Source organism: Camelus ferus, chromosome 27 (assembly GCF_009834535.1).
Source record: "Camelus ferus isolate YT-003-E chromosome 27, BCGSAC_Cfer_1.0, whole genome shotgun sequence".
Lineage (NCBI taxonomy): Eukaryota > Metazoa > Chordata > Mammalia > Artiodactyla > Camelidae > Camelus > Camelus ferus.
In genome coordinates this window covers 8363658-8387116 of record NC_045722.1, presented here as the reverse complement: position 1 = coordinate 8387116, position 23459 = coordinate 8363658, and the positions used below count along the sequence as shown (strand labels likewise).

The 23459-nt window shown below is 50.7% G+C and overlaps 1 protein-coding gene across 4 annotated transcripts in view; it reads right to left on the bottom strand.

Annotated features, from left to right (window-relative positions):
* The window catches only part of CEMIP (cell migration inducing hyaluronidase 1), a 142107-nt gene that overhangs the window by 49938 nt on the left and 68710 nt on the right, over nt 1-23459 (bottom strand). For 2 of the 4 annotated variants that reach the window (XM_032469282.1, XM_032469283.1), the window contains exons 2-11: nt 15777-18831; nt 12875-13021; nt 12245-12383; nt 11279-11515; nt 9754-9933; nt 7732-7802; nt 7058-7153; nt 6317-6438; nt 1342-1474; nt 357-548 (exon numbers count right to left, since the gene is read on the bottom strand). In XM_032469282.1, the coding sequence (XP_032325173.1) occupies nt 357-548; nt 1342-1474; nt 6317-6438; nt 7058-7153; nt 7732-7802; nt 9754-9933; nt 11279-11515; nt 12245-12383; nt 12875-13021; nt 15777-16044 (1585 nt within the window). In that variant the 5' untranslated portion in view covers nt 16045-18831. The remainder of the gene's footprint in view (nt 1-356; nt 549-1341; nt 1475-6316; nt 6439-7057; nt 7154-7731; nt 7803-9753; nt 9934-11278; nt 11516-12244; nt 12384-12874; nt 13022-15776; nt 18832-23459) is intronic. The other 2 variants (XM_032469284.1, XM_032469286.1) reach the window with 2 other exon arrangements.

Below are 23459 nucleotides of genomic sequence, written 5' to 3'. Positions count from 1 at the left end.
AAAATGGGTGTGAGAATGTTCTAGTTCTGAGCACAGGCCTTAAGAGTCCTCCCATGTTTCTGCTCACTTCTTCCCCACGAGCACAGTATGTCCTGAGAAGAATGAGAGCCACATGGAGCTGACCTGAACCCCACTCAGCCTAAAGCAAAGCTTAGTCAAGAGGAACTGAACCCCAGACAGCCTGCAGATGCATAGGTAAGAAATAGATGCTTGCCATGAGATTTCAAAGGGTTGTTGTTGTTATGCAGCATTATTATGGCAATAGCTGACTGACACAGATTTGTTGTGATTTCCGTCAACTTTAAGCCTAACAATTTTCAGATTCATCTAGCCTAGGGAAGGGTTGAAAGTCCTACCTGCTACTTTGACCTGGTTGGAGGCACAGGCTTTGCAGGGAAGCACCTGGAACTCTTCTGCTTGGTACATGGAGTAATCAGTACTTGCAATAACCAGGGTGTCTCCAGGCTTCCATGATTGTACATTGTCTTCCAGATTCAGGATGGTGCTGTTCACATTGGTGTCGATGGTGACGGTGAGTTTGGGCCTCACTGTAACCCAAAGCAGGAGAGCCTGAGATCTAAACCTTTGCCCAGAGCAAACTTCTCACTCCCTATCTCTTCCCTTCCTCTCCTTCAATCAGTAAATGTCGGGTTTGCCTATCCAAAACCCAAATCACCAGGCTCACCCCATCCCAGTCTTGGTACAGGTTTTTGAAGTCAACAAAAACTCTACCAGAAAAGAGCCATTCATTAGCTCTGGGCAGGGGAATTTTCCACTAACTCCTCAGCTGGAGTTAAATGTAGCTGCCTCACCACACCCACTTTGCAAAAGATGTAAAACAAATATAGCTCCTCTCAACTATTATTTACAGTAGCTGTAAGCCTCCCTTCCAAAGAACTCCCATCCCTAATGACTGCCCTCTGGAGATGGCCAAGTGCCTCTGAGAACAAACCGAACATTTCCAATCCCTCCTAACGAGCACCTCGGAACCAGCTTTAAAACAATAGCACCCAATGAGGCAATGAGTTCTGGGCCTCGGCAGGGGAGGGCTGCAGGAAGGCCAGCTCTGTCCATGGCAGCCCGGTTTTCTTGGACCAGGCCTTTATCCTTCCTGAAAGGCACATGGGCAGGGCGGGGTTCTGTGAGCTCCTGCCAACTCCGAGGGCCATCCCACTGCTCCTGTGTCCCAGAAGTGCTCTCCATTGTGAACTTGGCAGGAGCACGGTGTCACTGAGATGGCCGAAGGCAGCCGGTCCGGCCATTCAAACTCACAATGCACGGCTGCCAGCTCAAGGAACAGAGCCACAGTTGCATTTCTGTCCCCAGCAAGGAGCTGCTTACCAGGTTTCCCACAGAGGAACCGCACACGGTAGCTCTGGCAGGCTCGGCCCTGGTCGTAGCACACAAACCTATAATCCTGGCCTTTTTTGTAGACAGCCTCAGTGGTGAGGTTAACTCCATCTGCTGTAGTAGCCTGGGGAAGGCACAGAAATTATAGAGCAAAGTCACTTCTTTTTGTAAAGAAGGAAGGTGATGATTAATGCTATAAACATATACTCACGAGTCTAAAATTGTTTCTGCTCCAAAAATGATTTACAATGGCCTTAGATTATTATTCTACCGTTTCCCTTTTTCGATTTTGTTATAAGAAAGACAGCATGAAGACATAGGATGGATAAATATCTTGCCTGGGGTCCTATGGTATCTGAGCTCCAAACCGGGGACTGACTGCCCTGGTGAACATCTCATGGAGAGAATCTGCAACAAGCACACTCTTTCAGGAGCAGAACCAGCTGCCTCTTACAACTCGGACCTCCACCCCAGGACCATCAACAGTGGCCGACATGTATTACAGGCTCACTACGATCAACCCACTGGTGCCCAAATGTGGTTCCACATCCTGTGGGGAGTCTTTAGAAACACGCATGCCCAGGCTACATCCTTGGTGTCTCAGATTTGACTGTGTCTGGGGTGCAGCCTGGGCATCAGGACTTTTCAAAGCTGCCCAGGTGACTCCACTGGGCAGTAAAGTTTGAGAACCCCTCTTGTAGTTGCGGAGCTCAGTGCTCACGTACATTATCTCATCCCACCTTCATGGCTGTGAGGGCTGTGAGGTCGCTGGTGGTTTTACAGATCTAGAAACTGATGCTCAGAGAGGTTGGGTAACTTGCCAACATCACAAAGCCAGTACGTGGCAGAGCTAAAATTTGAATCCAGATGCATCCAACTACAGAGCTGGTGCGTCTCAGTCCCTCCCACTGCTGCCCTCAGACATACCACCTACAGTCCTTTTTTCAGCATCTGTCTCCTCCCAGTGGATGGTGGGCTCTGGGAGGGCCAGGTTTTGCCTGCCTTCCTGATCCCAGCATCCAGTCCAGGTCCCAGCATAGATCGGAGTCAGTTGATGAGAGCTGATGGGTGAGCAGCTTCAAGGCCAGGTAGAGAATTTAAGGGCGCTCAGAGGAGGGCAGGATCCCTGCCAGCTGGGGCTCATCCCAGGACTAGGGTGTGTCCTCACCAAGACTGTGGCTGTCATCAGAGACTTGCAATTTAGAGCAAGGGCTGCAGCTGTTGTCCTCTTTGGCACGGAGACCAAAGGGACCAGGGATGAGCAAATAGGGAGGCAAAATGCAGTCAATCTAAAAAGGAGGAGGGGGCACTATATAAGAAACATCGTTTTGAACCCAGCAGATATCTGCTGCCTTTGCTTGGGAGGAGAGCTACGTAGATGTGAGTTCAGCCAGAATTAAAATTCAGCCCCTTCCTGCAAGCAGCACCCTCACAGCGATCACCTCAGAGGGATTCAGGAGCAAAGCTCGAGGTCGCCTGGCTGTCACGCCCTCTCCTCTGACCCCCTGACCTTTTTCCCTGAGGCCAGCACGTTTTTCAGTAGAGCACCCCTTAATACTAAGAACTGAGCCTGAAAACATCATCCAGTGGAGCTGGACGTGTTTTAAGGCACAACATCCAACAACAATTTCAAGAAAAACATCTACTCAGTGTTGCTGCTTTTCTTTTTTTTCTTTTTTTAACCAGAAGAGCCACCTCAGTTTGGGAAAGGGCTCAGGGCTCCACCACTGCTCAGTGAGCCTGGATTGAGCTTTAAGTAGATGCAATTTGATTGTTATTCATGGTACTAATTATAAAGTAACTAGCAATGTCATAATAGTAATACAAGAAAATTATTTTAGAATTATTTTAAAATTATGGGCACTCAGTACAGGTCAGGGGCTTCATGTACTGTTGCATTAGATCCATGAAATAATCCCATGAAGGAACAATTATTATCTCCATTTTTGCTTATGAAGAAATTGAGATACTAAACTAAGTAACTTGACGCCAGCCAGCACTGCTAGTGAGGTACCCGGCGGTGCAAAATTTAAGGTGGCACTCACTCTGCCAGTCATGCAAGTGCAGAGTGGGCACCTGAGAGGGAACGCCACCTTAAATCTTGTGCTGTGGGCACCTCACCCGTCTAACCCTCATACTGACACTGTTGATATGCCAGAGCTCACAAGGGGCAGAGCTAGGAATGCAAACTAGGCTCTATCTGGTTTCAAATACATTTTCCGAACCACCAGACTGACCTCCTGCCACTGCACCATGGCTGTGGGGGTGTGGGGACTGCCCAGCACGGTCTCTTCCCCAAGGAAGTGTGAGTCCAGGAGGTCCCACTGGCCTTGAAGGGCGGGTGGGTTTTAAGAAAGAAGATGGGAGGAAAGGGGATTTCAGCCCAGGAGAACTGCAAGGGGGACAAAGACACGGGGACAGGGGGGCTGCGGTTTGGGTTCTGATTTTGCAGAACCACAAACTATCAGATCTTGAAGGTCTCCTTGAGTTGAGGTCAACTGGGCTGGTCTCAGTACTTCCTCTCTCTCCAGCTTGCCCCCTCCCACCCTGCCTAGGTGACAGATGTTCTTAACACCCTCTCCTTGTGCAGAGGCTTTGACTGCGTCAAGGGAGAGCAGGGCTGTCAGGGACCTTGGGGGCAGCCACAGCTCTGAAGAGTCATCAGGAACACTGGGCCCGGCAGGGTGGTCACAGTCACCTGTGATTTCCCACAGTGGCAAAAACTGGCATGTGGCAAGCTCAGTCCTGTTCAGGCTCTTCTGTGGGTTAATCAGCTAGGTCTCCTGGCTGACGTGTCTGATGCCCTATTTATAAAGAGGATGAAATCTTGCTTCTCTCACCTGGGGTGAGCAGAGGACAAGTCTAGCTTGGCTTTTCTGATTTCAGAAAAACTCAGAATATATTCCACCTCATTGCCTTTTGTGTTTAAAGAGATGCTCTGGGTAAGTTTGGGGCCACTCCTTAATTAAAGGCTGATGGTGAGAAAAGGGGAGAACTGGGCATCTCCAGGATGGAGCACCCCACCCTTTGCTCCACAGATAGAGGTTTAATTCACTTTCAGAGGTACGTGGCATATTTTTACATGACCTCTTCAATGAGACTTTACTTTGCCAAGAAAAAGCCGAGATCCTATTTTGGAATTGAGAGTTTTGAACTAATAAGGGACTACAATGCCTAGCAAAATACTGTCAAAGAATGCACTTTTGTGTGGAGGCTGGCCCAAGCCTCAGGGTAATGCAGAAAACAGTTGTTGGGTCTTTCATTCTTCTCTGGACTTGGAACAGTTGAGAACTTGAACTCAGGGAAGTCATTGTCAAGGATACTCCTTTTGTTGAAAGAGAAACTGGTCCCTGCAATTTGGCAGGAGACGGGTGGTTGCGGAGCATGGGATTGGGTCCCTACAGAAGGTCTGGAATTACGCAGTTGGTGAGCAATCACATACTATATATATGTGTGTGTGTGTTTTTCACCAGTCCCTTCTGCTACCTCTAAGACTTCAGTAAAGTTTTATTCAGTGTTTTAGCCTGGCTTCATTGCGCATGGACACGTTCAGAGAAGAGCCTGTGTCTGGCTGGGAGCAAAGTTACTGAGAGTAAGAAACGCCTAAGGAAAGCTATTTTCCTGGCGTGGAGAAGTGCTCTTCTAAACAACAGGGGTCTGGAGCCAGACGGCTGGCAGAGCAAACACCAGGAGGGATTTGTAGAGCATGTAAGCATTCCTCGAGGATTTCCAGAAAATACTTGGGGAGGGAGAGCTGGTAAAAGACTGGACTTCCTGTAGCCAAGTAAGCTGGAAGAATAAAAGTATGGCTATTTCAGAATTAGAGCTGGAACGTTCAGGGTTGCAAGAGAAAATTAAAATTAAATCTGGGAAGTATGTGCTTTGGGAGAGTCAGTGCTTTTTGACTCTGCTGGACCCAAGAAGAGCCTACAATGTGTAACTTAATCTTGGTAAAGCCTTCCCAGTAATACTGGAGCCATGTGAAGGGAGAGCCTTGGCCAGATAATGAGAGCGGTTCCTCAGCCTCTGCTAACTGCGGAACAGAGCATCCTCCCCTGGAAAAGTGGTCCCTTGTATGATGCAAGGCAGAGGGCAGAGGTCGTGCCTCAGATGGTGCAGTGGTGTGGAAGCCCAGTCACATGATCTGAGACCTGCAGTTAGAAAACCTGGAAGAAGGTGGTGGGCAAATGTCAGCTGCTATTTTTATTGGCTGAAAGAGGATAAAATGGGCAGGGATGGTCTTTCTCAAATGACTCCTAATTCCAAGCCAAACATTTAAGTGGCCCCAAATTATGTTCTGGAAGAAGACCAGGCATAAGGAGATAAACTCCATTTTCTTGCAAAGGTCTCTATCTTTCCTGTTGTTCCTTGAGCCCAGCAGCCCACCAGCTGAGCCACTGAACTGTGAGAGCTGACTGTTCACCCCACACTTTTATGCTGGAGCCAGCTGAGAAAGTCAAGGTCCCCCTTTGGACAGAGGTCACTCCAAGGGATGACCCTGAGCAAACACTGTCCGTTCTGTGCCTGCTGCCTTTTCTTTAGCCGAGTGGAGAACAAGGCCGTGTGTCTTCTCCACCTGGACTGGGCTCAGCCGGCACCCAGATCCCAGCTGGTTCCTGTGCATTTGAGGTCCCAGAGGAAATCGACTGATGAGTGAAGCTGAGTAGGTCTCAAACCATCCGCATTGGGCACCCCCAGTCATGGCTGAAGAAGCAGGTTGGGGAGAAGGAAAAGGAACGTGGCAGTGGGATGCAGGAGAGAATTTGAGTCCTCGCTTTGGAACTTACTGGTGGGGCAGATAAGCAGCCTCCATCTCAGTCTCTAAAGTGAGGACAGCGCTGTCTGGCTTACCAACGTCGTAGGAGGGCCACGAGAGTCACACCACTCAGACGGCAGGAAAGTTTGAAGACTCTACAGAGTCTTCTTCCAGATAAAGCGTTCTGAACCTTTATAATGATTTGGTTACCTGTATATCAATGGGGCGATTGCAGATTTTTCCTGGGTAAGCCGCTCGGAGGTCTGAAATTTTCTCCCCACCTTTAGTGTAAGACACTTTGTCATGTTCAAACCATTCTGTCCACTCCACATCTGGGCAGAAAGCAAAGGGCAGGGTCAGTCAGGCGGGCTCCAGGGAGCCAGCCACACTCCGTGCAGCTCCCACGCACCCGCTGCGAAACAGGGTTGAACACCAGCCGTGCAGGCTTGCACCAGGCTGGGTACCGGGGGCCTGTAAACAATCTGTCAACTCCCCCATTTCTCCCAGCTCTTAATTAAAAATACCTCTTATTGTCTATCTTATTTTATAAAAGCAATAGATAATCTTCACGATTGCCCAAAGGAGAAAGATGAAATCCATCGGTTAACCCATTATCCGAGGATTTCGGTGAGGATTGCAGCTTGCCGCTACCCCCACCCCCACCCCCACCATGCGTGTGCTCCTGGAAGTCCAGGTCCTGCTCCAGTGTTCCCTGTTCAGTGCCATCGCTTGGTGCAGAAAAGGTATTCCATGAGGTTAGATATCCCTCTGGGCTATTCACCACTGAGACTGGATTAATTAAAGACAGCTTTCAGTTGCAAATTGAATTTGAAGCTGCAGCAGTCAAGGAGTTCTATTGGTGCAGAAGAAAAATTCTCATTCTGCAAAGGTAACGAGTCCTGTCCTTTTGCACCACTGTTAAGGTTTACTGAGTTGTCCCAAACTCCTCACCTTGAACCCACTCGCTGGATGAAGAGACATTGAAATGCTCGCCATGCTCTGTCTGGAAGAGCTTGAACACCCGGGCAGCAGCGGAGCCACGGTGTCCTGTCAAAGGAACCAGAGGCTTTAGCAACCAAACAGACCCTCTAAATTCAGAGGGATGTGATTCTAAGACAGAGAAATCCCCCTACACATGTGGATCTTGAGCCATTTCTTAAAAATACAAAGTTTCAGGCCAGTCTTTCCACTTGGGGAGCAGATTATTTACCATTCCTTCTAACTGAAATGTTCCCACAACTCTGAATTTTGGAACCCCACCACTTCTCGTGTGAACTCCTCCCCAGGGTTAGAGCCGGCAGGACCTTCCGAAACCTTCTCTGGGCAGAGGAGGCTGGCGCCGTGTGGTACAGCCCATCCAAAGCATCTTTTTAGCTCAAAATATTACCCCTGCTTGTTCCGTCCCAATTCTCATCTTTCCTATGTCACTTGTTTTGGATTAAGCCAATGACAATTTCTTTGAAAATGTAAATATTATCTCAGTAACTGGCCTTAAATCAGTATGGACTTTTGCCATGCATGTAACCTGGGAGGTGGGTTCTAAAGGAGGAAGGTGGTTCAGAAAGACCTTGAGCCTCTTGGTCAGAGAGACACGGGAGGGGATCCGGCCTCTTGCCATGTATTACCGTGATACTCAACGTGGTCTTCAACGGAAGACGAGGGATTCCCTTTCACGGTTATGAAACTCCAAGGGTGTCTGAAAAAAACAACAGAAAGTCAAGTTCTTCGCACGTCTGAGCCTGGAATGGAGGCAGAGTTGAAACAAGGAGCCACACGGATGCTGTCTGAGGGAAACTCACTTACGGGCTGGGTTTCCCTTTTCCAGAAGAACAAGGGCCTTTCTCTGCAAGCCCTGGCCTTCCTGACCACCTGGCGGGCTTGATGTTTGTGGACTGTGGGGCTCTGCACCTCCATTCTGGCAGTGGACAGGGGTTATGAATCACAAATAAACAAACAAGCCCACAGACCTGCATACCACCTGCCAGCCTCAATTAGGTCCTGAAGCGAGTGCTCTGGTTCCTTTAGGAAAACAAGGAAACATGCTCTGAGGGAGAAAGGTTATTCCTCTCCTGTGCGACTCCCCAAGAACTGAGCTCGAGGAAAATGCCAGCGGCGGATGTGACTGAGGCCCCAGGAATCAGCACGGGGCCTTGGGGTGGAAAGAGGTACCTCTTCTTCTTAATGGAAGGTAAAGGAGGAAAAAAAAAGGTGTATGGGTTTGGAAAGTCGTACAACTTCTCTTTTCTCCATTGAAGATACATCTGCTCAACAATCACTTCCTGTATGAATGAGCAAGTGAGGTCCAAGTCTCAGATCTTCCACTGATTTTAGACGCTTCGAGTTTGTCACTCAGAGTGGGTCTACACAAATGAGGGTGCAAGTGTAACCCACCCGTGCACTATGGCGTGCATCCTTCCCGGGCCCTTGCTTATAAGGAGAGAATAGTTGCTAGCACTTATCGAGTCCTTATTCTGTGCCAGACACAATATTTTGTTCATACTATCACGTTTACCCTCCCCAAAGTCCTTTGAGGTGGCTCCTGAAGTACCCCATTTTACAGATGCAGGTACCATGCAAAGAGAGGGTAAGTCACTTGCCTGCAGTCACACCTAATAGGAAGTGCAGCCCAGACTCCAATTCGAGCCAAATCAGATGCCAGATCTTGGACCTTCCTCTGCTGAGGCCCTACGTAGCCAGTCCCACTGTGGTTCTACCCCTCAATGCAAATTAACAAGCTGGCCTTTTGGCTTATAAAAAATGAGATGGCAGTGCCCTCAGTTTCTGTTAACAAAGGAGCTTTGCTGTGATCTTTGGCAGCCTGAGTTTCCTGCCCAAACTCATCCAGAAGGAGCAGCCCCTGACCTGTCAGGAAGTGCACCCTGGAACCCGGAGCCCCGCCCTGGCCCAGGGGATCCTGGCCCAGCCAGTAAAATTGCTCTGCTCAGAGCCCAGAAAAGGCTCTGGCCTGCCCCCATCTTGCCCACGATTCGAGGAGCTGATGGGAGGGGCATCCATATCTCCAATAGCCACAGGCCAGATGATCTCAATTTTCCACTGGGCTCAGATCTGATACAACATGATCGAAAGGTGTGGCTACTGTGGGGTAAACTGTTTCCTCTTGGCGCCAATGTGTGTGTGCATGCCAAAGTCAGGCATGACTCTGCAATCCGAGGCAAACAAAACACACCCTAGAGCACATCGAATGGTCCCCTCCGCTAGGGAGCTGGGCAGGGCAGGGGGCCCTTCATGCGATCTCTAAACAAAGGTCTGCCAACCCTCAAGGCACATTATGATTCTGTGGCCAAAGGATGGGAAAATGAACACTAGCTATACATCTGAGGCATGGCTCTTACACACAGTAGGTGCTCAATTAATATTTTGCAAGTGGCAGACTGAATGAATGAGTTCAGATACACAGTGACTTTCAGAGTTTAAAGTGTGGAATATGCTTGTAAGAATAAACAGGCTCCCTTTAAGAACAAGCCCTAATACATCCCAGGCAGATGGATCATGGCCCTGCATCTCCCTGAGTCACCCTTAAAGGGGATGTGGCCCGGGGAAATGAGGAGGGAAGTTAGGTAACTTCTGCCTAGGGTGGTGTTGCTTCGTGTTCTGGAGCCTGGGGGAGGGGAAGTGACGGGTGGTACCTAAATCCAAGGTGTAGGAAGTGTTTGCTGCCCAGTTTGGTCATCGCCTTCCTGGCCATGTCATCCAGGTTTCGAGAGCCCTCATCATTCACGGCCACAGAAAGGATCCTGCCCTCGGGCACCGCATTCAAATACTGGACCAGACGTTCACTCTCTTTCTTGGATCTATAGGTGTCAAACCTAAAAAGGGCAGAGAGAGCAGATTTTAACAGTCCTAGCAGGACCCAAAAGAGAGAGCTTGAATCACCTACCCGTGGTGTGATGACTAACACACCATCCGATCATCCCAAAGACTGATTTTTTTTTAAAGAAAGAAGCTTTTATTACAGAAAACAAATCAATCATCTCAGACTTGACAAAGATAACCCACCCTTACATACATAAAATATCCATGAAATATAGGTCTCAAAAAAATCTGTACCACAGGCGACAAGAATTTACAAAGGAAAGACCCAACTGTGTAATGATCTAACTCCAAGTATGAAGTGCACGTATTAGGTGTAGAGATTTTGTACAATCACAGCGGAAGTTCCAAAAGAATCTGCCTTGGAACTTAACAAGCAAAATCGTTCTCAAATGAATCTAGACGAATAACCCAGCACGAATAGCCAAGATTTGGGAAAAAGAAAACCATGGTGGTGTGGGGAGGAGGGGGGAGATGGACGGATGCTCGCGAGTCCCCAGACTTCTTTTTCATTGTTGACATAACCTGGTCCGGCCCCGCCTAGGCCCCCTCCTTCTCCACGGCCCCTCCCCAGGAATCGCCTGCTGCCAGCCTCGCATGTGTCAGGGCCCTGTGACCACACTAGGTACCCCCTCCTAGGCATCTCTTGCCTAGACCGTGCAGAAGCCTCCTGACCACCTCTGTTAGCTTTACTTCTCCACTCTGTACACAGCAGCGAGAATATTCTTTTAAATCAGATCTTCTTAAAAGCCCTTCACCGGCTTTGCATCCCACTAAGAATAAAACCCACCTCCTCACCGCGGCCTTCAAGGCCCCAAACATGCCCCTGTCCAAAACGCCGACATGACTGTGTCTTGTTTCCTCGGCTCTGCATTCTCCACCTCTCTGCTGGCCCTTCTGTCCTTTGAGAACAGCATACCCTTTCTCACCTCTGGCCCTCTGCACTTGCTGCTCTCTGACCTGCACACTCCTCGCCCCATGGTTCTCAGCTCAAACGTTGCTTGCTTTCACAGGCGTTCTCTGATCACCTGTTGCAGAGCAATCTCCCCTAGCTACTCTCCATCGTTTCACTATGACTTTTTTCCCTAATTACCGATGATCACAGCCTGAAACTATGTTGTGTGTACAAGTGTGCATGTGTGCGCGCACGTGTCTGTTCCTGTTCAACTCAGCTGCATGAGGTGAACGCCCCAGGAATGAGAGACCTAACTCCCTGAGGTCGGGGATTTCTGTCTGTTTCACTCACTGCCGTGCTCCCAGCACCCTGAGTGGCATCTGGCTAGGCCACACCCTCAGCAAATGCAGACTGAATGACTGTGTTTACACGAAGGCAAACCTTACCGGTCAGAATGGATGACTGTCCCTGATTTGGGGTCGATGACATGAACAATGACTCCACGGTGACCCCAGCTCCTTTCAAAAAAATAGCCTCCCTCCTCCATGCCACCCGGGTGAAGAGTCTTGTTCAGAAATGTCCAAGAGAGCTTCTTCTGTCCATGCAACTCCAGGGTACCTCCTCTGTCGACGCCAATGTACTTGAGGCCAAAGTAAGGGTCCGGCTGAACACCTTCATCAGCCCTACAAGAGAAAACAGCTCTCCACAGTCGGCCGACACCTCTCTCTGTCGGCTGCTGAACCCAGAGGGGGCTGCACTGCTCCCTGACTCCCATGTGGTCCCCGTGGAGCCAGGCACACTTGGTGACTGCACAAGGTCGGTAGAAATAGCACAAGCAACCAAGATCTTCCCAAGCCAGACCAAAACGAGCCCAACAGGCCAAGCAGAAATCCTATCAATAGTTAACATGTTGGCTTCAGTTCTTCAGTTCTTTTCAGTTCTAAGTATGTTATGTTTCAGTCCGTATCAGATGTGGAATCACCTGGGCATGCACTGCATACCCTGTGTGTTCCTGGCTGCCACCTAGAATTCTCAGTTGCTTGAAGAGCGAGCACAGCCAGAGGCAAATGCTGCTTGGAATTTTTCTTTATCTTGTCCATCATAATCTATTAATAAGCACTCAGAGAGACTCCCTGAGCCATGAGTTGATTGGAAGGCAGCTGAAAGGCTGGCAGGGATTTCTGCAACTTAAGTCCGGACCCGGGCCACAATAAATAAAATGCCTCATGTATTTCTCCAGCTCACCCAGCTCACCAGTGTCTGTCTTGTTCATGATTACGATCTGGCAGTACATAATGAGGATTCCTGTCTTGCACTAAAGCCTTGCGGTCTTACCTCCCTCTCTTCTATGGAAATCCTCCTTCCCATCAGATCCAAGAGTAGCATTTGACCCATGGAAGCTCTCTACCCACCTTCCATACAAAATGATGCTGAAGTTGCCCTGGAAAGGGCAGAGGGCACTCCCAGCATGCAGCTCTCCTCCATTGTCAATCAGGATGTGCCGTGTGCGTAGAACAATTGTCTCATCTTGGTCTTTAATGACTAGCTTTCCTGAAGAGGGAGGGATGGAGGGAGGTTTAGGAACACATGCTAATGATGAAGTTACAGCAGAGCCAAGGGCAGACCTCCTAAGCTCCCCATCTCATCCAAGCAGGCAAGAAGATATGTTTTTCAAATATCTCTATGCTTGTTGTGCTTACAAGCAGTTACTTTTCTCTCTACCTTGCGATGTGTACATAGTGCCTGCTTGGTTTACTGCCATGGCTGCGTGCACTGCATTCAATGAGCAGGCATCTGAAGGTAAGATAAGCAGGAATGCTCGGAGACCAACCAGGGTTTTCCTCTATAAATGCTTCTTTCACTAAGACCGGACTTCTGGCAAGCCATTCCTAAGAGCTCAGAGCTGACGGCTATCTCAAACTACCAGATGCTCTGATATGAACCCAAAGCACGTGACATCTGTTCTGTCCATCTAAAGTTATGGCACCCTGCTAGGCTCTGAACGTGGAGACTGGGGTTGGGGTTGGGGAATGCTGGCTTACCTCCTTCTGAGATGCGGATGGAGTGGATGGTGGCAGAAGAGGTGAGCAGCAGTGCTCTGCCCTGGCCAATGTACACATAGTGGTCCGGGTCATGTCCAGGGTTCCAGGGCTGCAGCTCAGGCCACTGATCAGGGCACTCAGGGGTCACTGCCAAGGACAGAGAGATGTCACTGCTACCAACCACTGACCTCACCAAGCAAGGACTGCCACAGACCACAAGGTGGGGGCAGGGAGGGAGTTTGTGAATTTTCCTGGCCCCTGCCTCCTCCCTCCTAGAGCTAAAAGCAGGGCCTTGGAGAGCAAAGAGAACCCCTGACATAAGAGCCCTGGGATTTAGTCCCATGTCTTTTATTAGTTCGTCATGTATCTGTGAACAAGTCGCTTCCCTTTTCAAGGCTCAATTTTTCCCTTTAGAAAATGCAGGGTAGACCAGATGACTCCTCAAGATATTCCGCAATCTAAGGTTAGGTAATGACTTATCCAGATTATTTGTATTCCAAGGCATCCTTTCCCCTGGAAAGCAACATTTGAAAAGTTGACAAAGCCTTTTCCCCTTCTGCATGAGAATTTGACTTTTAGTTAATTTTCTCACTCTGTTTCCCTGGAAACCTGAGAAAGATAGTGTTATATAAACTATGTTACCAAGCAACATAGTTTATACAAACGTGACCCCGGATTAGTAAATGGCATCTAAACTGGGAAGAACCATACATAATTTATATTTATTCCTGGTGGAGATGTCATGCAGTGGGCACCTGTGAGTTCTGGGATTCCCGTGACTGGGCATGTCCCATGCAGCAACTCTGAAAGTTGGAGTTGCTGGAAGAGATCCTGGTTCTGATGGGGCTGTTTCCATACCTGTCCAATGACAGTCTTGCTTCCTCTCACCTAAGGAGCAGTCACCTGGGGAACCAGAGAGGATAGCTTCTGGAAGGCTATCTGGAATGCTGCCAGGACCACTCCCACGGAAGAGAAATGCCTGATGCTGCTCTGATGGCAGGTGGTGTTTCTATCCTAGATTCATGGACCTGGAGTCCCTTCCAAGGTGGTGTCTCCTCAGCCGTGTGGGGAAAACATGTGGCTGACTGGAGAGCCCAGTGGTCCGGGCTTGGAGCCATGAGCGTGCTGAGAAGGAATCATTCCAACTCAAAGGGACAAAGCCTGAGAGGGTCTCACCGCCCGCATCCCGCAGGAGAATCCTGACTGTCCTTTTACTCTCCAGCTGCATGGGTTTGTGTCAGTCTTTGCATATGGACTTGGAGGTGGTCAGTTTGATCCTTGCAGGCTCTCCTGTCATTGGGAGCACAATTCCCAGAGCTCTGGCAGCTCTGACCCCGCAGCAAAAGCACAACAGTCACAAGATTGGCCGTGGATGGCTGCTCCTTCGCTGGAGCTGGATATTTTGCGCTCAGTAAAGGTCAGTTTCAGTGGGTTTTCATTTGTAGGAACCAGTGAGTAGCTGGAAAAAGTCAATGTCTTTGGTGAAATATCACCACGGCAACCACCCTTCCCAGGAGGGGCTGCAGGAAGTGCGATTCAGATGAGCGCAAGCCCGACCTACTTGGAGCATGAATGGCCGGGGTTGGCTTCCGCATCCCTCTGACGTCAGAGCAAAGCACAGACCAGAGGCACAGCCTCCTTTCCAAATGGTTTATACTCAAACAGAAGAGAGAGACCCAGGATGTGAGAGGAGATACCCGGGGAAGCATCTCCCCAAGGCCCTGAGGTGAACCACCTTGAAAGAGAACCCCAAACCCAGTTCCTGGCACAGAGTCAGTGTCCCCTTGGTGTTTATTAACTGAATACATGATGGGAGGATTAAATGAATGAATTCAGGCCATATTGTTAATTGTTGCATTGAGAGTTAAAATACCGATCCCTTGCTATGTCCCATAAGGACCAAAAAGATTCTACAAGGAATCACGTTGAAGGAATTTCACTAATGACTAGAGATTACTTCCATCCATCAGTGGATTGAGAAAAACAAGATATAATACAATGCAAGGTCATTTATTCTCAGTGTAGAAACGCGTTCAGTTCAAGTAATAATAATAGCATTTTGAGGGGGAAAGCAATCTATGGTGATGGTGTTATTACTGAAAACCTCTGTTCAAAAAATTTAAATTGTCCCCATCTTTCACCTCCTACCCCAAGCTTGGTTATTTGATTGGCTTTTTTATAGCCTACACAAGTTTGCCTTGTATCTCTGGATGTTAATTCAGAATCACTCAAAGAAAAAGCTGACAATATTGAAATCAGAAAAACAGGTTTAAACCTCGCCTAGAGCTTAACAAGGTGCTTTAATGCACCTGGATCTCATGATGGCAAAGCGGGAAGGGTACATTGAAACCAGGTGGCCCAGAGGCAGCGAGCTGGCTGGCAGATAGGGGTTCTTTTCTACCCTACTCCCACCCTGAGTGGCTGGGAAAATTTCAGTTGGTCGCCTTCCTTTAACAAGAAGAGAGCTTTCACATAAAAGCCTAGATTTCGGGCTTCTCTTCAAAATTCAGCAGATCCTGTAAAAAGGATCCCATCTTCCCACGTGGCAGCAATTGGCCAGAACTGAGAAGCGGGTGTCCCTTAAGTAGGGTCTGAACTCCCCAGGTGACCATGTCTCTGCCTGGCCACCTTCAGCTGGTTTTATGTCCCGTGCCAGGCTCCTGTAGACACTGAGTTTGTAACCCCGGAGTCTAGTCCAACACTTCATTTTGCGGATGACGAAACTGAAGCCCAGAGTGAGACTTGCCCAGGATCAACGAGTTAGCAGGGCAGGCCAGAGCCCAGGCACCCCAGAAGGACACGCCCGGCGGCTCCTTCTCCTGGCCCCCGGCAGCCTTGCTTCAACAAGGGGCTGCACCTTCCTCACTGAGACACAGAGTCCAACTGCTTTGCGGTGGCTTACCTGTGGATATGGCACCAGGGAAGTGGGCCAGGATGAACCAGCCGACTGTCAGCATCGCCTTGAAAGAGACATCCGGCCTGTGAGCCGCTCCCATCCTGGCAGAATACTCCCTGAAACAGAAGCACCCTGAGTCAGGCCTGCAGCTTCCCCAGGCTGGAGTCAGTGTGTGCGAGGCAGACACACACAGAGACAGGGCCACATGCACACACGGACGCAGGGCCAGCGTGGGCATACTCCAGCCGGCCAGTGCAAAGTCCTCAGCTGCCATGACTCAGGGCTGCGCAGATCAGGGCACGCAAGCCCTGCCATCGTCCCGCCTGTGTCCTGCAGCTCAGAGACCCAGTGAAGGATGGAATTTCATCCTTGGCACAGGAGCTTGCCACCCTCCAGGATGAAGTTTTTTTCTTAAGTTAAAAAACAGAGAGACACAAAAATCACTCCCACAGAACATGAGCTGGAAAATAGATGCCACCAACTTGTTGTGTGATCTCAGATGATTTGATTAACTTCTCTGGGCCTCAATTTCCTAATCTGAAAAATGGGGATATGGACTGGCTAATTTGTAACCTTTACTCCACCTTTACCCATCTGTGCTTCTAAAACAAGTCTCGATACTAATGTTGAAATCCTAAATATGATGCTTATGTGTTATAAACCCTTTTAATATTACCTGTCCAAGAGGAAGGTGGGGCAGAGACAGCTGATTATCCCCCAATAACAATTTTTTTCCCTCCTTAGTAAAAGAACCCGATTTTTATCTGGGTATATGGCCACCTAGGATAAAGGCTACCTTCTCCAGTCTCTACATTAGCTATGGCCTTGAAATTAAGTTCTGGCCAGTAAAATGGAAGTACAGTATGTGAATCCCAGGAAATGTCCTTAGGGAAGGCAGGAAGTCTTTCTTCCCTCCTTCCTCCTTCCCGCTGGCTGGAATATGGAAAAGATGGCTGGATCTTCAGCAGCTATCTTTGTCCGTGTCTTGGGAGCCATGCACTGAAGATGGCAAAGCAAGCAGAGGGAAGGAACCTAGGCCCTGACCCTGTGGAGCACCGAAACAGCCTGAGGCTGTGGATTTATTTTTATGGGTGACAGAATTAAATTTGCATTTTATTAAACTTCTATTTTATTAAAGCCACTTATATTTTCCCCTTTTACTCAGACAGAAGGTGAATATGGGAATCTGTCTAGGTAAACCTCAAGGCAGGAACTCAGAAAAAGATGCCAGATTCCCCTTTCAGAATATAACGCTACTCGGAAAATCTCTGTCAAGTCCTCTGCGCCACACAAGATTGCTTAAACGGGGCTTGGGGAGTGGCCAGCTCCGGCTTCCATGCCCATGTCCCCAGCTCCTCCCCGGAGCATGAAACAAGCAGACATTCTCCCACACTGAGAAAGGGGCCAAATCTATCTCACCCCATACAGGCTCCTCCCTCTGAGTGAGCTCGGGGACAAATCTGATCATCCCTGACCCTTCAGCTCCAGGTGAAGTGCTTTGTGTGAGCTCAGTGAGTGGGGGCAGGCAAGAGGGTCTGAAACAGAGCACACTGGCCCTGAGCCTGGGCCCTCCCGCACAGGTGTGCGGGGAGGCGGGGGCGAGGGAGGAGACGGTCCTCTCAGCATCAATGCCTGCGGGGTCCTCTTGGCGGGCACCCTGCCTGGCCCAGGCCTGATTGGCAGAGAACAACGGGACCCATTCTAGTCGCCTCTGCAGGGTCACCGAAGTCACACGTCACTGCATCTGGGAATGGTGCCTTTCCCAGGGCCCCCAGAAGAGGAATGTCTGCTCTCATGCTCTTTGCAATAGAAAGGAGGGGACGCTGGAGACAGGAGTGTTCTGTGGTCCTTAGGGAAAGCCAGAGCCCAGCTCTCAAGTCTCCATCTGTTTAGAAAAGCCAAAGGTAGTTTGCTTTTTGCTACTGAGAAGCCCCAAATCATCCTGGGGCTCCTTTGGAGGGAACCTGGACTTTGGGCTGTGAGCTGGCAAAGGAAGGTGGCAGGCACCAGGCTTGGAGGGGCCAGGGGATGGGAGGTGATCTGGGTGCGGGCACCCCTCCTGCCCTAACTGCCGGGTGACCCTCATCCGGCATTTCCTTCTTTGGGCCTCAGACTTCCCTTGTGCACGGTAGGAGGCTGGGGTACAGGGACTTCGTGGCTCTGACATCTCCTGATGATATCCTAGGTCATTTCAGAGACAGAAAAAAAAAGTCACTCTCTGGATGGATGTGAAAACAATTCCACGTGGAAGGATAATGCTCAAAACCTCTCTTCCCTGACATCACAGAGACCTCCTGCTGGGTCTCAGCACTAGACACATCTAAGCCACGCGAGGCAGAGAGCCCCCTGCCCACGAGGTGGCCCCACATGGCTGGGGGCGGTCCTCCGTGCTTTCCTGCCCATGAATGGCTTCCAGGGCCCGAGTACAGCAACCTCGAGAAACACTTTGTTGACGTGAATCCAAAAGGCTCTCAAATTTCACTTGGGAGTTCTTCACCGAGGGAGGACAGCTTTCTCAGTTGGCCACTAAAAGCTCTCTGGCAATGGGAGTTGGGGTTCGGCTTCTCTAGCTGGCAAGATATGGTCTTGAAACAGTTCCCAGCTGTTGAAGGCCTGGGAAGAGAGCATGTTGGCTAACAATGCTAGAAGTTTCCACAGGAAGCTGTTGGCTGGAGGCTGGCTGGACACTGCCCTTGCTAGGTCCCGATGGTCCTGAGCTGCCCTCCTCCTTAAAGGATGCAGTGGAAGGACTTGGCGGTGGAAGAACATGGACACACTTTGGGGGAAGGCTGGCACGCTGGATGCTCCACAAGTCTTCACAATAACAGGTTAAAGTTTTCCAGAAGCTCAGCATTCCCCTGTCCAGCTGCGGCTCTGGGCTGTGTTTGCCAGGCCTCCCAGGAACTCGGGGAGGGAGGGGCAAAAGCAGGGACAAGAGGCGTTGCCTGCCACCGTCTGTCTCTGCCTCTCCTCGCTGCCATCCTGCACCCCGGTCTGGGGTCTTTGCTCTTCCTCAGGTCACCCCGGGGCTGCAGCTGCCCTGGGGTCCAGGGTGTGTCACCTGCAGAGCAGAAGGAGCACAGGATTATGCGAGTGTCCAAAGAGGCCCCTGCGTCCTTGCCCGGACCTCCCCAGAGCAGCAGCACTAGCAGGTACACGCCCCGCGGCGCCCCCTGCCCCAGGCGGATGCAAGCTCCTGCCGCCTGCTGAGCCTGCACAGCGAGCAGGTGGCAGAGTTCAAAGCCTGCTCTCTCCTCCAGAAGTTATGCTCCTAATTCCTAAAGACTAAATGATTTGCAGTATCATCTCAAATTAGGAGAAGGCAGGAGCTGCTGGGATAATGAGAGGGAACACAGCCAGCACTTCTCCAACTTGGCTGCGCACAGACATTTCCCGGAGAGCGGGCTAAAATACAGACTCTGATTCGGTAGCTGTGGGGTGGGGCCCAAGGGTCACAGAGCTAGTAAGTGGCACAGTCAGGATCTTGAACCCAGGAGGTCCGGCTCCAGAGTCCATGCTCTGTGAAACAGGAACACCACCCCCACCCCCACCTACCTCCCAGCCGGGCACCCTGGAAGGAGGGAATGTTTGATTTGAGCCATTGTCGACAGATTAATGATCCTGAAAGCCAGTTGGGGTGAAGTTGGGGGAAGATGGCAAGAATCTCCCTCCAGCATCTCTTGCATCAGGAAAGCCTTGCTGCTCCCTCTCATCATACCTGGGTTTCTCGTTCACAAGCCCTCAGATCTGTGCCCTGGTTCCTGGTGGCCCCAACAGGGCTGTGCGGGCTGGGTCACCTGCACAGGCTCAACTCAGATCCTTTTCTAGATAAGAAACCACAGGCCCATCTCATTGGCTACCAGAAACCACGGAAACAGGAAGGCCAAGCCCTGAGATCATTCCCTCTGGACAGAAATCTCTGATGAATCTCAGAAAGCCCTTTATAACATTCCCTAACATTCTCCTGAATCAGGCAAGGGGCAGCCAACTCCCTGACCTGCCACTTACCCCAGCCCTGGCCCAGCTCCCCCGGCAGAGGGAGGCACCTCTTCTGGTCACCTGGTCCTGACACAGTATCCTCAGGGAGGAAAAGTAGGCAGGATACGGGGCAGCCGAAGTATCCTTCTGGACCACAGGTAAACACAGGAAGATTCCCAACTCTGGGGAACCTCGGCAGCCCTGAGCTGTTTCTCAGGGCGAGACTACTATGCTAGGGACTCCAGGGACAGGGGTTTCCTCTGTCCATCCATTTCCTCTGAGAGGAGCATATTTAAAAGCCCCTTTGCTTCTGCGAATCAAACAACACGTTCTTCTGGCATGAGCTACACCTTAGAAACACACTTGCCCAGATCTCTCTCATTGCTGCAAAGACCGAAAACATTCCCCCAAAGCCCAGGGACATTCCAAAGCCTAGACTCTTCTCCAAAACAGTGCTTCTAATTCCTCAAGACTAAGCAACTTGCCAGGTAGCGTCAGGCTCACAAAATGCAGAAGCTGATGGCAACAGGGGACCCATTCCAGCCAGCCCCTGCTGCTGCGCCTGAACCATCTGGGAACGTGTCAGAATGCAGATTCTGGTCCTGCAGGTCTGGGGCGGGGTCTGATTCTGCATTTCCAACCAGCTCCCAGGCGCTGCTGCGCTGCTGCTGGGCGGCGGGCCATGCTTTGAGTAGCAAAGATCCAGTGCAGCCCCCCTCCTCCCTGTTCTACAGATGGGCAAACTGAGGCCCACAGTGCAGAAGGTTATTGCTCACATTGATCAGGAGCAGTACATGGAAACCTGAACCAGTGTCTGATAGGACAACTGATGTCTGACTCCAAATTATGGGACATGTATCACCTTCTCTGCCTCCCTGCTTGCTTGGGAGGAAGGGGGAGATGGGGAAGACTGGGCTCACCTGTTCCTGCCCCTGTCTCAACTGAGGCATCGCTTTAAGTCATAGTTTGGACAATAAACACTTGCCTCAGGAGCCCTTTATACTTCCAGAGTTTTAAATTATCTTCCGCAAACAAAAGATCTCCTTTGATAGGGGGAATTCCCAGCGGGGAGACACCTGCAGAGCCGAAGAGGAGAGATGCTGTTCCATGTGATAAGGGAAATTCACCGTCACAGACCACCCCATCCCCAAGCATATTTGAACAAATCCTGTCAGGCCCTCCCGTGCCACCACATTCAAATCCCTCATCTCATCACCGAATCATCTACCGGGGCTGGGATTGCTCTCCCAGGAGCCTCGTTGCCCTTGCCCGCATGTGGGCATCTGTCTGGTCTTCCCAGTCCGTCAGATGGATCCATAGATAAGTGAGCCTCGTCTAGAACGAGAGGGCACGTTCCACCAGCGCCCCCCCCCCCCCGCCTCCTCAGCTTCTTTAGCTTCCTTATACTCAGCGGATGCAAGTAAGTCTTCAGGGACAGGAGCGGCCACCTGACTTCAAGGACGAGTTGACCTGGGTCCCAACCCTGGCTTTGCGGGGCATGATCTGCAGAAGTGTGTACAGCAGCCCTGCTGGCTGGCGCTCCTCTCCTCTCGGAGGGCAAGCTCGTCAGGGAGCGCGGGAGGCTGCCCAGCTATGGGCTTTTATCCCTCGCACCCTGTCCTGGGCAAACTCGGCAAGGCTCAGCCATCAGAGCCCTGTGCCCGCCATGGCCAGCAGCCAAAAATTTAGGAGACGCCCAGAGTGGCCTGATCACAGAATTCAGTGACATTTAAAGGGAAGCCTCTCCTGGGACTGAGACAGAACTTGGAGCTGCCCAAGTCAGACCATGCGCTCGCTACACACCTTTCCAGCTGGTTGCGTGTGCTCTCCAGGCTGGGTGAGCGGTTGCAGCAATAAACACTTCATCGATTGTGTTTTTTAACTGAACATACCAGCATCGGCAGTGGGTTTGGCGCTTCTCCCGGCCTGAAGTTGCCCTCTGTGTGCCCACTTGTTTCTGAGGCTCTGGAAAACTTTCTGCACCACCTCCCGGGCTGTTCTGCTGCCCCCGCCTCCATCCTCCACACTGAGCCCATGGGGGTAGGAGGACCCATTCCCACAAACAGCTTTATTTCAAAGAGTAGGAAATCAGTTCTAGATAAGAAGGTACGGCCGGTGCCGAGGAGAGGCAGACATGAGCAGCGCAGAGGGTCCAGTTCCTGAAGCACCTTCGGTGTGAAGTTAAGGAGTTTGGACTTTATCCTGAAAGCCTGAGGGGTCTGCAGGCAGAATGGAGGAGCCCAGGGGAACACCTGCATTTTATAAAGCGGCTGCTGGCAGGCGTGGAAGGGAGGGATGGGCGGGAACGGGAGTGCAGCCCGGAGGGCTCTGCCAGAGTTGGATTCATTCTACACATATTTATTAAGTGCCTACTGCACACTGCTTCTAGGCAGTGGGCCACAGAGGTAACAACTCAGGAAAAGACCCTGCCCTGGGTTAGGTTAGAGCTTAGTCTAGTGGGGGTGGGTGGGAGCGGAGAGAAAATAAAGGACAAATGAATGCACCCTGTATGTGCCTGATGGTGGTAAGAGCTTTGGAGAAACTCAAGCAACTGATGGGGGAGAAGCTGCCATTTCATGTGGGTGGTCAGGGATGTTCTCATTGAGAAGGTGACCTATGAGCAGAGACCTGGAGGAAGGGACAGGGCAGGGACGCCGCTGGGATATCCCAGCAGAGGGACACAGCAGGTGAAGGACGCCGGGCGGGAGCAGGCTCGGTGTGTCCACAGAGCAAGAGGCCGGGAGCAGGCACTGAGTAGGGAGGGCAAGGGATGGTGGTGGAGGGTGGGGGGGGGCACACAGCGAAACAGAAGGATGCTGCCTCTCATCACAGCGGGTCCCACCTGGCTCAGCGCTTCATCGGTTATCCAGTCGGGTAGGATTGGCTTAAATACACCCCGACAGGATGGCATTGTGTTTGCAGTGGTGTGTACTGGTTTAACACGTTGATCTACTGGTTTAAATGAATGTACAGTAGGCCTTCTATTCTGGGCAATGGCTTCAACATGGACAGCTGATTGTCACTGGGAGTGACGCCTCCAGGCACTGTGCCTAGGTCATCGTGGACCGCATGGGCCCAACTTACATCTGTTGTCAAGATTCTAGTGCCCAGAAGGAAGAGGGTCATGTGACACGGTCTAAAAAAGGCTGCCTTCTAGCTAAGTGGGCCACACGGCACTCATCTGGAGAGGAAAGATGTTCTCGAAACCGTAGGGCCGTGGAAAATCTTTACTGTTAATAGAGCAGTTCTCAGTGTGATTCTGTTCTGTGTTCAAATTACTCGTACTGTAGAGCAGTGGTTCATAAGCGCCCACTTTCTGATGTAAAGGAAGCAAAGGAGGGATGGAGGGAAGACGGGAGGGACTGAGAGAGAGAGAGAGATTTCTGTGCAGATCTTGACAAGCATGCAGATCATATCCTTACTCCAAGGATTCTGATGCCTTGGGTCTGGGCAGGACCCAGTCATCCAACATTTGCATGCACCCCGGACACCCTGGATGACCTTCGTGCAGGCAGCGCCCTTTCAGAGGCATGGGTTAAGACCCGTGTTTAGGGTTCTGGCACCTGGACTGTGAACTAGGGGCGTCCTTCAAACTGGAAACAAGGACCTCTGTAGGCAAAGGCCTTCTGACCTGAACAGAATGCTCCTGCTCCAGGGACAAGTGCTTTCAGGAGAGGCAGGGTCCTGGAACAATTTCACAGCAAAAAGTGA